Source organism: Nuphar pumila, chromosome 10, assembly GCF_984573655.1.
Source record: "Nuphar pumila chromosome 10, dmNupPumi1.hap1.1, whole genome shotgun sequence".
Taxonomy (NCBI): domain Eukaryota; kingdom Viridiplantae; phylum Streptophyta; class Magnoliopsida; order Nymphaeales; family Nymphaeaceae; genus Nuphar; species Nuphar pumila.
In genome coordinates, this window is record NC_143258.1 from 81,497,698 (window position 1) to 81,509,980 (window position 12,283).

At 39.5% G+C, this 12,283-nt stretch overlaps 1 protein-coding gene across 1 annotated transcript; it reads right to left on the minus strand.

The window, feature by feature from the left end:
- Positions 1–883: 883 nt before the first annotated feature.
- LOC149827028 (26S proteasome regulatory subunit 10B homolog A) lies at positions 884–8,615 on the minus strand. Its single transcript, XM_090019121.1, has 10 exons — positions 8,444–8,615; positions 5,266–5,385; positions 4,220–4,356; positions 3,836–3,997; positions 3,435–3,521; positions 3,258–3,344; positions 2,664–2,801; positions 2,218–2,409; positions 2,051–2,149; positions 884–1,264 (listed from the first exon to the last, which is right to left on the minus strand). The coding sequence occupies exons 1-10, from the start codon at positions 8,541–8,543 to the stop codon at positions 1,190–1,192; spliced, it is 1,197 nt and encodes a 398-aa protein (XP_089875247.1). The 5' UTR covers positions 8,544–8,615; the 3' UTR covers positions 884–1,189.
- Positions 8,616–12,283: the final 3,668 nt, after the last annotated feature.

The following is a 12,283-nucleotide window of genomic DNA, read 5'->3' on the forward strand; positions in this document are numbered from 1 at the left end:
TTGGTTCTTTGACCACTTTATCCGAGTGACCACCCCATAAAAAAATCTATTAATGGCCGGAATGGCAAAGAGACTCATAAAGTGTTGGCCGATAGTAGTGGCCACATGTTTAACCAACACTACTTTTCCAGCAAGGGCTAGAAACCTTGCCTTCCACAACTCCAACTCCACCGTCTTTCACCATTGACCATATGGAAGCTCTCGTGACCAAGGTATCGCATGGGCAAGCCATGCCGCTTGCACTGGAATATATTCTTTGCCATGACAGACGTGACCATATCCGTCCTCATTGAGTAAGGTAAAACTGCTTTTTCTAGCGTTAATTTTTAACCCCAAAAAAAACTTAAAAATGATTCTTACGTTGTCCCTGCTCCCCTCGCTTGCTTCTCCAAAAATTAGCACATCATCTGCAAAAAAGATATGCGTGAAGTTCCCCAATCCCGGCATGTTCACCTGCCTGATTGAGCGAGCAACTAAACTTTTCATGGCTATGATGAAAAGCAAAGGCCAGTTAGGCCCTTTTTTAGCTTAAAGAAAGAACCTTGGCTACCATTAATACACACAGAAATTAGATTTCATGGGTCTAGTAAGTTCTTAAGATCGGCCTCAGGGAGGTCTCATTTAGCATTAGGAACAAGCTTACATACGATGTCATAAAACCTTTTTAACTTGTGCTCCACAGGACAAACATCTCGTTAAAAACAGTCACATTTTCCAAAACTAAACTCGATTTAGATAACCTTAGAGCCAAAGCTCAGTCCATGGATAAATGTCAAGTAACTGAACCCGGGACCTGTTCCAAACGGCTGAGTGCATCAGTCCCCTACAGAAGAAAAACAGCATCCTCCAGAACACTTTCAGTAACCCCATAATAATATATAAATACCTACCAAAATCAAAGAGCCATTTTATAGACCCCAACTTCCCGTTGTTTTCACTGTCAACTATCAGAGTAACAATGGCGCCATCAAATATCTATACCAATAACTAAAAAAACACTAAAATATGGTTTTAAAAGAAAATTACAGGGCCTCAAGGAGAAAACATAATCCATAAAATTTTCTTTGCCAAGGATGCCCACCAAATATAGCAGGTACTTCCAAGTCCTCCAGCTGTGCGTGAGTCGCAGACACAAACTAGGAAAATCATAACGCTTCAAGGCTGATCAACTAAAATTGCAGCCCAAAGGCTAATCTTTACCAAAATCAGCATTATAATGTGCACTAGATTCCAGCTTCTTCGCCTCATTCAGCTTCCGAACAGCCTGAAACAGCAAAGCGCACAGTGAACCAAACGAATATCAACATGTCTAGCATATTCGCGCACACAAGAGAGAGAGATGACAACAGCTTCTGACCATAGAAAAGTCAATGTGAAGGCAGTAATCAAGTCCATAATCCTTGTTTCATATCATAAGTATTGCGGTGCACTGTAATACCATATGTGTTCTCCTAGATAATCATAAGCCAGTATGTGCAAAACATTAATGTTCCTCTTATCATCCATATCATATCCTTTGATGCCTTCCTCACACTAGAGGAAAGACCTCATCTAGTCGCCAAGTTCATTGCCACTTTCTCTAGTGTTGATTCAATGATGGCAGTCTAGAACCCACACCTAATTCACATATTACTGTAGCTCCCTTGGTTTGGTCATAGGAACATGTATCACTCCAATTTTCAAGAAACAGAAGATGGGCCCATGACACCCATTTTAACATCCTACTGACTCATGGTAGGAAGCATCACTTCAAGTAACAAGAAACAGAAAATACATCCATGGCAACCATGACAACATTAAATCAACCACTCTTGGCTCTGATGCCCATTATGATAACCTAGTGTCAATTCTTAATTACCTCAAACCAGTGCAGCATTTTTCAGAGTTGTGGACGGATAATTTTACCAATAGCATTTATGCAGATTAAGTATCGACTTTTAATACCTAGTACTTTGTGGGTCATACTTCAACAATATAGAAAAGAAGCTATTCAAGCAGTGACCGAGCAAGAAGCAGTTTCCCTATGATGATTACTGAAGATATCACATACCTTCATGAAGTCTTCATGTATGACATAATCACGTTCAGCCCTGATTGCAGACATACCCGCCTCCGTGCAGACGTTCCGAAGATCAGCTCCATTGAACCCCTACATATCATTATTCAAGAAGTAAATAGGCTTTCTTGATATTAAAGTATAATAAAGAATGTAATCACCTCTGCAAGCTTAACAACAGCCTCATAGTCAATCTCGCCATGTTTTGCAATTCCAGCAGCATGGATTTTTAGGATTTCCATCCTTGCCTGCTCATTTGGTAAAGGGATCTCAATCTTCCGGTCCAATCGACCTGGACGGAGCAGGGCAGGATCCAAAACATCTGGACGATTTGTCGCCATGATCATTTTAACCTTTAATCAGAAGCCAAAGCAATCAAACTTAAGTGAAAAATATCCAAAACAAAAATGTTTCACCATGTAGCAGAATGTGTATGTGTGCATATGCATTATTAGTTACATGTGGAGAAGGCTGAAGAAAAATAATCAAGGATCAATGTAGAAGTCAATCATGAAAACAGGATTCCATATGGTAACATCAGAATATCATCTGCTGCAAGCAATAAGCTCAATTTTTAATGATCAACTACACAATTTAACAGCTTTACCTTTCCAAGTTGATCAAATCCATCAAGTTGATTAAGAAGCTCCATAAGTGTTCTTTGAATTTCACGATCAGCACTTGTCCCCTCACTAAAACGCCTACCACCAATGGCATCGATCTCATCCATGAAAATGATGCAAGGCTTGAAAAAAGAATGAAAAAAAAAACAATGTTATCAAGAGATCATAAGATATAATTCCACTTGGACAAATCAGGCAGAAACCAAGTAACATAGAGTTTTTCCAGAGACCTAATCAAGGAGATAAACATAGCTTCCAGCTCTATAACTTGGAAATTCAGAAAGACACTGAAGAAGTTGGTTTTTCAAGTTGAACATGCACTTACATATCATTGTTATTTTCATCCATCTGAAGTGAACAAAAGAATCAAGTCAATCATGCATAACCAAAGGGCTATATTAATACTAGTCTTTTTTTAGAGTGATATTGATGATGTTATAGACTGAGAAAAAAATTGACATGCAGCAGTAATCCAAGCTCCAATTTGAAAAGATTGTGTTTTATATACACAACAAAATAAGCTATCAATCAGAAACGTTATTCTGAAGGTGCACATTCAACAACTGGGATTTTCTTACTTGATGGTCACGTGCATATCCGAACATTTCACGGATCAACCGAGCACTTTCACCAATGTATTTGTCAATAATTGCACTGGAAACAACCTGCATTTAAGAAAGGAACTTGATCAAATTTACACAAGTTGGCACATCGAACAGAAACAAGTTACTATTCCCAACCAAATGAAACCTTACCTTCAGAAAATTAGCATCAATATTACTAGCAATAGCTCTTGCTAGCAAGGTCTTTCCTGTGCCAGGAGGACCATAAAGAAGAACACCCTGACATTAAGAAAATAATTAAGTCAATATCAACATTTTTCAACCCAATACTACAAGGTATCTTCATGGACAGAACAGACGATTTGTCCACAAGTGAATCTTTCCAAAAGAGTGATATTTTACATGACAAAGAACCGAGGAAAACAAGCACATTCCACTGCTTACCACTATTAGTTAACTGTACGAAACTCAATTTACTCAAATTTATATAGAAATTTAACCAAATGCCAATTGAATGTTAACAACAACATGGTGGAAATTTTCAAGCCATAGACAAGAAGAATGGAAAACAAAATGATTTAAAATGCAATCACCTTGGGAGGTTTAATTCCAACTCTAATAAAGAGTTCAGGGTTCATGAGTGGAAGCTCAATAGATTCTCTAAGTTCTCGAATCTGATCAGACAAACCCCCCACAGCAGAGTAACTAACATTACCAGGGTCTTCATGAAGCATGCTATACACAACCGGATCAACCTGGAAGACACAACATCAAGTACACATAAGCAGAGGAACCATGTTTTCATACAAGATTACATGTGCAATGTTGAGAAAAAAGTCTGAAATATAACTTTTGTCATTACAGAAAAAACGCTAATCCCTACAGTTGCATTAATAGGAAAAGAATTTCTGATTTCAGAAATGATTTTGACTGATGAATGAAAAAAACAGAGAAATAAATTGTAAGGTGCTGTTTACCTCACGAGGAAGTGCACGCATAATTGTCAGAGTTGTCATGTCAAGAACAACACGTGTTCCAGCTGTAAGTTTCTCCTTATCAACTTTACTCCTACAACCAACCACATATCTTGGACCACTACTAGCTTTCACGATCACTGAAGCAACACGCAAGCAGTTGGATGCACAGACAAACTTTCCAAATGGTTTACATAAGTGACTAATAATGAAGGAGAAAACATGGGACCTAGCAGAAACCATCCAAAGCATGTAATATGAAGCTACTTTCAATGAAACCTAATAAATATATAGATATAACCTAAATGATTGTCAAAAAATCAGAACTCTGTCTAGGACTCTAGAATAATAAACAAAATAGAACATCCAGGATCCACAGGATAAGGTGTCACAGTTCATTCTCGTAAAATAGAAGGTATATCACAGGAAATCCAACCATATATAATAAATTAATAATGCACCCATTATAAGCATACATTTGGATGTCGTAGTAATCATGACTCCTTTCTTAACTAAAAAGGGAAAAAAAGATGTATACCTCCAAAGTACCTTTTAACCTAAAAATCAATAAATCTGTGGCATATCCACACCACTACTATCACTGGCCACTCCACACCCCCACATAAGCCACACACAACTTGACAGTACAATATAGGCAGGCTTACTTCCTCACTTATTTCATATGTAGAGATAGACATTTTTTCTATACGGTTTCAAATTAATATTAGAAAGATTTCAAGTATCGGGTGGGAGTGAGTTATGGCATGTGAAGAAGAAAGAGATCACAGCTTACATTTCATGAGTTAAAAAGGTAAGCAAGGAGATGGATAACCAAGTATAACTAACCCAACTGCAAGTGTTCAATTACCACCAAAAGATAATAAGTACTTCACATGAAGTCAAACAGAGTTTTAGCATCAAATATGTCTCTACCATCAACTATAGCTCATTAATAACAAACTAATATCAACCACATGTCAGCAGGAGAAAATGCAAAGTATTTGTCCACCTACTTGAGAAGAACAAGATACAGACCAAATCATACTTACAGCGCTCATTGTCAAGAGGCCTAAGGACTTCTCCTATGATTTGTCCAACACTCTGAAGTGACTTCAAATCATCCTCTGTTTTAGCAAACTCTTTTTTTCCAGTTCGTACATTCTCCCTTACTGCATTTTCCAAATCCCAACAGGTTCCATGCACATCACAATTCAAATGAATAAGAAAGACAGTTCGTAAATTGCACTAAGATAAACCAAGATATGTCATTCTTTAGCTAAAAAATCCAAAATTCATACAAAGGAAAAGCATGGTAAAAGTTCTATTAAAAAGAAAGCAAGCATCAAAATAAGAAGCCATTCACTAAAGCCCAATTGAACAACCCTCATGCCATGCTTCTGGACACACATTTATCCAGACACAGAGGATAAACACAGATAAAACATCATATTTCACAATGTCATAACCCAACTCATCCCATTATCAGTGTAGTTGGTTGACAACAACAACAACGCCTTCATCCCAAAACAATTGGGGTCGGCGATATGAACCAACAAAGAAAATCATTCTAGGTCTTCCACATGAATCCTTCTCCTCCAATCATTTCTATCCAATGCATGTCCTCGGTGAGGTTCAAAGCATTCATATCCTTTCCTATCATCTCCATCCAAGTCTTTCTAGGCCTACCCCGATCTCTTTTAACTAATATATTTTCCCATTTCTCCATCCTTCTAATTGGAGCATCATTAGGCCTTCGCCGAATATGTCCAAACCACCGTAAACGATTCTCTCTCATCTTATTTTCAATGGGTGCAACGCCTACCTTCTTATGTATCTCCTCGTTCCGAATCTTATCTTTTATTGTATTTCCACACATCCATCTAAGCATACGCATCTCAGCTACACTCATTTTTTTAATATGATGTCTCTTGGCAGCCCAACATTCCGTACCATATAGTAAAATGGGCCTAATAGTCATCCTATAAAACTTTCCCTTCAACCGCAATGGCATTCTACGATCGCACAACACTCCAGTTGCACTTTTTCATTTCATCCACCCAACCTTTATCCTATGATTTACATCTCCATCAATTTCTCCATACTTTTGAATGATAGATCCCAAATATTTGAAACAATCATCCACCGGTATTTTTTGCTCACCAAGCTTCACTACACTCCCATCACTACTTCGTTGCTTACTAAACCGACATTCCATATATTATGTCTTACTCTTACTCAACTTAAAACCTCTTGCTTCCAATGTCTGTCTCAATCTCCATAATTCTAACTTAGCATTAACCCCAGCCCTAGACTCATCAATCAAAACAATACATCAGCAAACAACATACACCACGGCACATTTTCTTGAATTGATCTCATAAGCTCATCCATCACTATAGCAAATAGGAAAGGGCTTAAAGCAGATCCTTGATGTAACCCAACCGTTATAGAAAAATTGGTTGTCACCCCTCCACAAGTGCAGACATTGGTTACTACTCCTTCATACATATCCTTAATTATACTAATGTGCTTGAGAGAAACACCTTTCTTCATCATTGTCCACCAGAGAATGTCACTAGGTACTCTATCGTATGCCTTCTCCAAATCAATAAAAAACATATGCAAATCTTTGTTTCTCTCTCTATTTCTCTTAATAAGTTGTCTAAGAAGATGTATAGCTTCCATAGTTGATCTTTCAGGCATAAAACCAAATTGATTCTCCGATATCATGACAACCTTCCTCAACCTCCAAAGGCACCATTACTAGAAAACCGCTTGAAGCACATGAGCAGATATATTTGTTGAAAAGAAAAACCACGAATGTTCATTTGGTCGATGATCAAATAGGTGCTCCATGACAAAGAGAAGCTGGTATGGAGGAATAGGATCTCCTTGCCCAAAACCTCTCACAGTTTTAAAGAGTTTCCCAGGAATCCCATTAATCGAAACCACAAACGAGACCGTGGACACGCATTCCATCATCAAGTCAACCCACTTACAATCAAAGCCAAGTGTGGATAGAGACTCGATCAAAAATATCCAACTGATACGGCATTTTCGAGAAGTCTGATTTTGGCATGACCGCTCTTCGCTTGCTAGTATAAAGACTATGGACCAATTCATGAGCTAGCTGGATGCTGTCTTGAATGGACCTGCCCCGTAAGAATGCTCGGATTCTGTTTTGCAAGCACATGTCTTCACAGCCTGGTGGACGTCTAAATGATGTACAATTTGCACGAGCACTTAAACAGAGGTTGCACCAAAGAACCTCTCAAACAAACTAAAATGACTTAAAGCCACCGTGGTGTGGACGTCTAAATGATGTACAATTTGCACGAGCACTTAAACAGAGGTTGCACCAAAGAACCTCTCAAACAAACTAAAATGACTTAAAGCCACCGTGTAATTCCACGATGGCCTTTCATAGAAATCATCCACCTCTGCCTCCTATAGTTCTTAAAAATAGAAGCACAACACTCTTTCCGGTATCACCATTATGAACAGCCACTCTTCTATCCTCACATTTTGCGATAAATTAACGAATAAATTTATAAGGAAATAGAGGAAACTGCTTGTGGCAAACAGAAAACCGAGACTCCCACCCAAAATACACAAAAACCTACCTTTTGGTCGCAATGTACATCAAATCCCCCAGACAACTCACCAAATTCATTCATAAACACAACATCGATGTAAACGAATAAATTCAACTCTACCTCAAAAGAACAAAAGAAGGGAACACCCAGGCGCGCAAAACTACAAAAACCCCAAATTTCTCAAAAAAACCTCATCCATAAAACCCTAAAAGTGACGACAGAAACTTTCCGAACCATGGAAAATCTACAAGGGAGAACGCAAAGAGAAAACTGAGACTCCCACCCAAAATACACGAAAACCTACCTTTTCGTCGCAATGTACATCAAATCCCCCAGACAACTCACCAAATTCATTCATAAACACAACATCAATGTAAACGAATAAATTCAACTCTACCTCAAAAGAACAAAAGAAGGGAACACCCAGGCGCGCAAAACTACAAAAACCCCAAATTTCTCAAAAAAATCTCATCCATAAAACCCTAAAAGTGACGACAGAAACTTTCCGAACCATGGAAAATCTACAAGGGAGAACGCAAAGAGAAAGAGAGAATCGAAGAATTCACCAAACACAACCAAAAGAGACGAGATATCGAGAACGATTAGGAGATAGGGTTAGGGTTTTCCGTACCGCCTCGGACCCTCGAATCGAGCTCCTTGTGCTGGAGGAGTTTCTTCCGGTACTCGCTGACGACGGAGCGGCGCCGTACGGCCTCATCCGAATCGTTCATCTTCTCCTGATTCTCTTTCTCCCTCTCCCTTCTCTGTGCGAGAGACTCCTCGATCTCCCTGCAGAGCAAGCCACCCCAGGGAGTAAGGGAAGAAAAAGGGGCCCTCAGCGGATCGGGTATCCGACCCATTTTTTTATACCCGAACCCCACCAGATAACATGAAAAGTGGGTGCTAATGGATCTAATATAGTTGGATATTCGATCCAAACTTGAGATTTTTTCGGATACGAATCTTTAAACCCAGATCCGAACATGCATTTAGATCATATTCAGATTTGGATTTGCATAATCTTTTCCTTTTTGGTTCCAGATCAGTATTTTAGGTCGGAACTAATTCAGATTCGGATGAAAATTGGAACTGTTTGTATAATTTGCATGTAAGAAGGCCAGCCGCTGTGCCCTGTTTAAATGGAACATGGTTTGAAGCATAAATAAATAAAAATGCATCCTCAAAGGTAAGAATATTCATGTTCATTGAAGAAATCAGCTACAATATCTTTTGTCATTATTCCAAATTCAAGCAGAAATCCTAGTTTTAAGTAGCAACAAGTTTCACTGCTAATGTTGAACGATCCCAAGCCCCAACAAGGTGCAATATCAAAAAAGCTCAGTATTCTAGCACCAAACATGTGGTTCGGCCAAGAAATGCTTTGATATCATTTTTCCACCACAAGGTGGGGCAGTACAAAGTTGTAAAGGGGTCTCTCCTAGCCAAGGATCCAAAAACAATCACCTCCATGGATCCTACTTTAGCACCACTGCCTTCTAAGGAAGTTTGTAGATGAACAAACCAAAATTTCCATTATCTTGAACAAAATGTCACCTAGTTTATTTCCATGTTGAAGTAAATCTTCTAGATCATTCATAGGAAGGTGAGCCCAACTATTCCTTTGGATGTAAATTCTTCATGACCACTTAATCATGAGATATATGAATGCGTCCAAGGGCAGTTGCACTCCAACAAAATCACCTCTTGCCATCTGACCATAGGAGAAAGACAAGGAACAACTATTCCCAATGAAATTCCTTAACTAAGATATGGTCTGATCTAAGATTTTTTTGGAAGGCAGAGAAATCATGTATAAGATAGTCTCATGAGGACTGGGAAAAGAGAGATATCTAGTCTTCCATGAGGATAACATCCTCTATATGCTATCCTCTGCATTTCTCTATAAGGATACAATGGAAGGTCTCTTGAATGGACACTAAGGTACCTGCAAGGAAGTTTGCCTTCCATGCTACTGAAAATGCCTAGGATGAGTCTTTTATTATCCTTAACAGCATTGAATGACACCATTTAACGTTTGGAATGGTTTATTCTGAAGCCAGACTGTCTTCAGAGGTTTGAATAGTAAGCCACATTCTTCAAAATTTAGGTTCAACATAAAAACCAAATAGGAGAACATCATCAACATATAGGAGCAGGGTGTAGAGCACTACACCAAGAGGATGATACTGTGAAGAAGAATGCAAAGGATTTCACCAACCAGAATTAAACAAGAGGGCAAAAGGTGTTTCCTTGCCAAAGCCTTCATGCAGGATAAAAATCTCACCAAGCACTTCTAAAAGAGATTACCGTCGACATGGTGAAAATGCACACCCAACTTTCAGAACGTTCATGGCCAGGAACAAACGAGAGGGTGGTGTATGTTCTCCCCTGATGATTCACTGAATCCCACGTCTGTGTTTGGGGGTCTGAATGAGCACCACGTATACAAGCACATGGGGCTCGTATTCCCGTGTATGTTGACATCACTTAGCATTGGAGTCTGGTGTGGTTGCAAATACTTCAGTACCCTTTCTTGTTATTTTTCTCATAAAGCGATGGTTTGAGAAAATGACAAAAATGTCCTTCATTCAAAAAAGAAAAAACAAACAGTTCAAAAAAAGGACAAACATGTCCTCCATCCAGAAAGTCGATGATGATGTTGACTCTTTAAAGTCTTCTTCTTCTTTCTCCGTAAAACACTATAAAACTCTCTCTCTCTCTCTAGAGAAGAAATCAAGGGAGGCAAAGAGTTCTCTCTGGAGAAGGCCATGAACATCAACCCTCTCACTCTCTCTCCCTTTTCTCTCTACTTCTGTGCACATCCAACAGACGATCCTACATTGCTCCATCAAACACCAACTGACCTGCACACTGACTGTAGCATCGTTCAACTTGATGAGTTGTGGAGCCTGATTCATAGTTTTTGCCCTTATAGAAAAGGGTTTGGGGGCTCCTCCCAGCGTGGGTAACATCATTCAACTTGATGAGTTGTGGAGTCTGATTTAGAGTTTTTGCCCTTACAGGAAAGGGGTCCGGGGGTTCCCCCGGCGCGGATCCCAATAGCGATTTGTAGTATTATCGGGCTTTCCTATAACGATTTGTAGTATTTTCGGGTCTCCAACGAGCCCCACAACGATTTATAGTGTTACCCGGCTTTTCAACAGCGATTTGTAGTGTCTTTCGCAAATCACTATAGCGATTTATAGTGTTTTTGAGTCTCCAACGAGCCTCACAACGATTTATAGTGTTATCCGGCTTTTCAATAGCGATTTGTAGTATCTTCCGCAAATCACTATAGCGATTTATAGTATTTTTGGGTCTTTAACGAGCCCCACATCGATTTATAGTGTTATTCGGCTTTTCAACAGCGATTTGTAGTGTCTTCCGCAAATCACTATAGCGATTTATAGTTTTTTGGGGTCTTCAACGAGCCCCACAACGATTTATAGTGTTATCCGGTTTTTCAACAGCGATTTGTAGTGTCTTCCAAAAATTACTATAGCAATATATAGTGTTTTTGGGTCTTTAACGAGCCCCACGACGATTTATAGTGTTATCTGGCTTTTCAACAACGATTTGTAGTGTCTTCCACAAATCACTATAGCAATTTATAGTGTTTTTGGGTATCCAACGAGTCCCACAGCGATTTATAGTGTTGTTGGATCTCACTATAGCAATTTGTAGTGTCTTTCGCAAATCACTATAGCGATTTGTAGTGTTATTCAGTAAACAAATCATTGTAAATCGCTACCTGAATTAGGACAGACTTGCCAGTCTATTGTCATTTCATTCTCCATTTTAACTAAAAACCAGACCCCTATTATTCTGTGTTATTTGAGTTGCACAACACCATTCTCGCTTGACATCCACATCTTGATTCTAGCATGCTCCTTGTTGGATTTTCCATTAATTTCTTCCAACCTTGCTTGGAACAAACATATGTCTTTCTCACCACGACACTCTGTGCATTTTTTGACCACGACACCCGAGACTCGTGCCAGAGGAGCCCCCGGACCCCCCTTCTGTAAGGGCAAAAACTCTAAATCAGGCTCCACAACGAATCAAGTTGAACAATGCTACCCACGCTGGGAGGAGCCCCCAAACCCCCCTCCTGTAAGGGCAAAAACTCTGAATCAGACTCCACAATGAATCAAGTTGAACGATGTTATCCACGCTGGGAGGAGCCCCCAAACCCTCCTCCTATAAGGGCAAAAACTCTGAATCAGGCTCCACAACGAATCAAGTTGAACGATGCTATCCACGCTGGGAGGAGCCCCCAAACCCTCCTTTCTGTAAGGGTAAAAACTCTGAATCAAACTCCACAACTCTTCAAGTTGAATGATGTTACCCACGCTGGGAGGAGCCCTCAGACCCCTCTCTTGTAAGGATAAAAAATCTGAATCAGGATCTACAACTCATTTAGTTGAATGATGCTACCCACGCTGGGAGGAGCCCCCAAACCCTCCTCCTG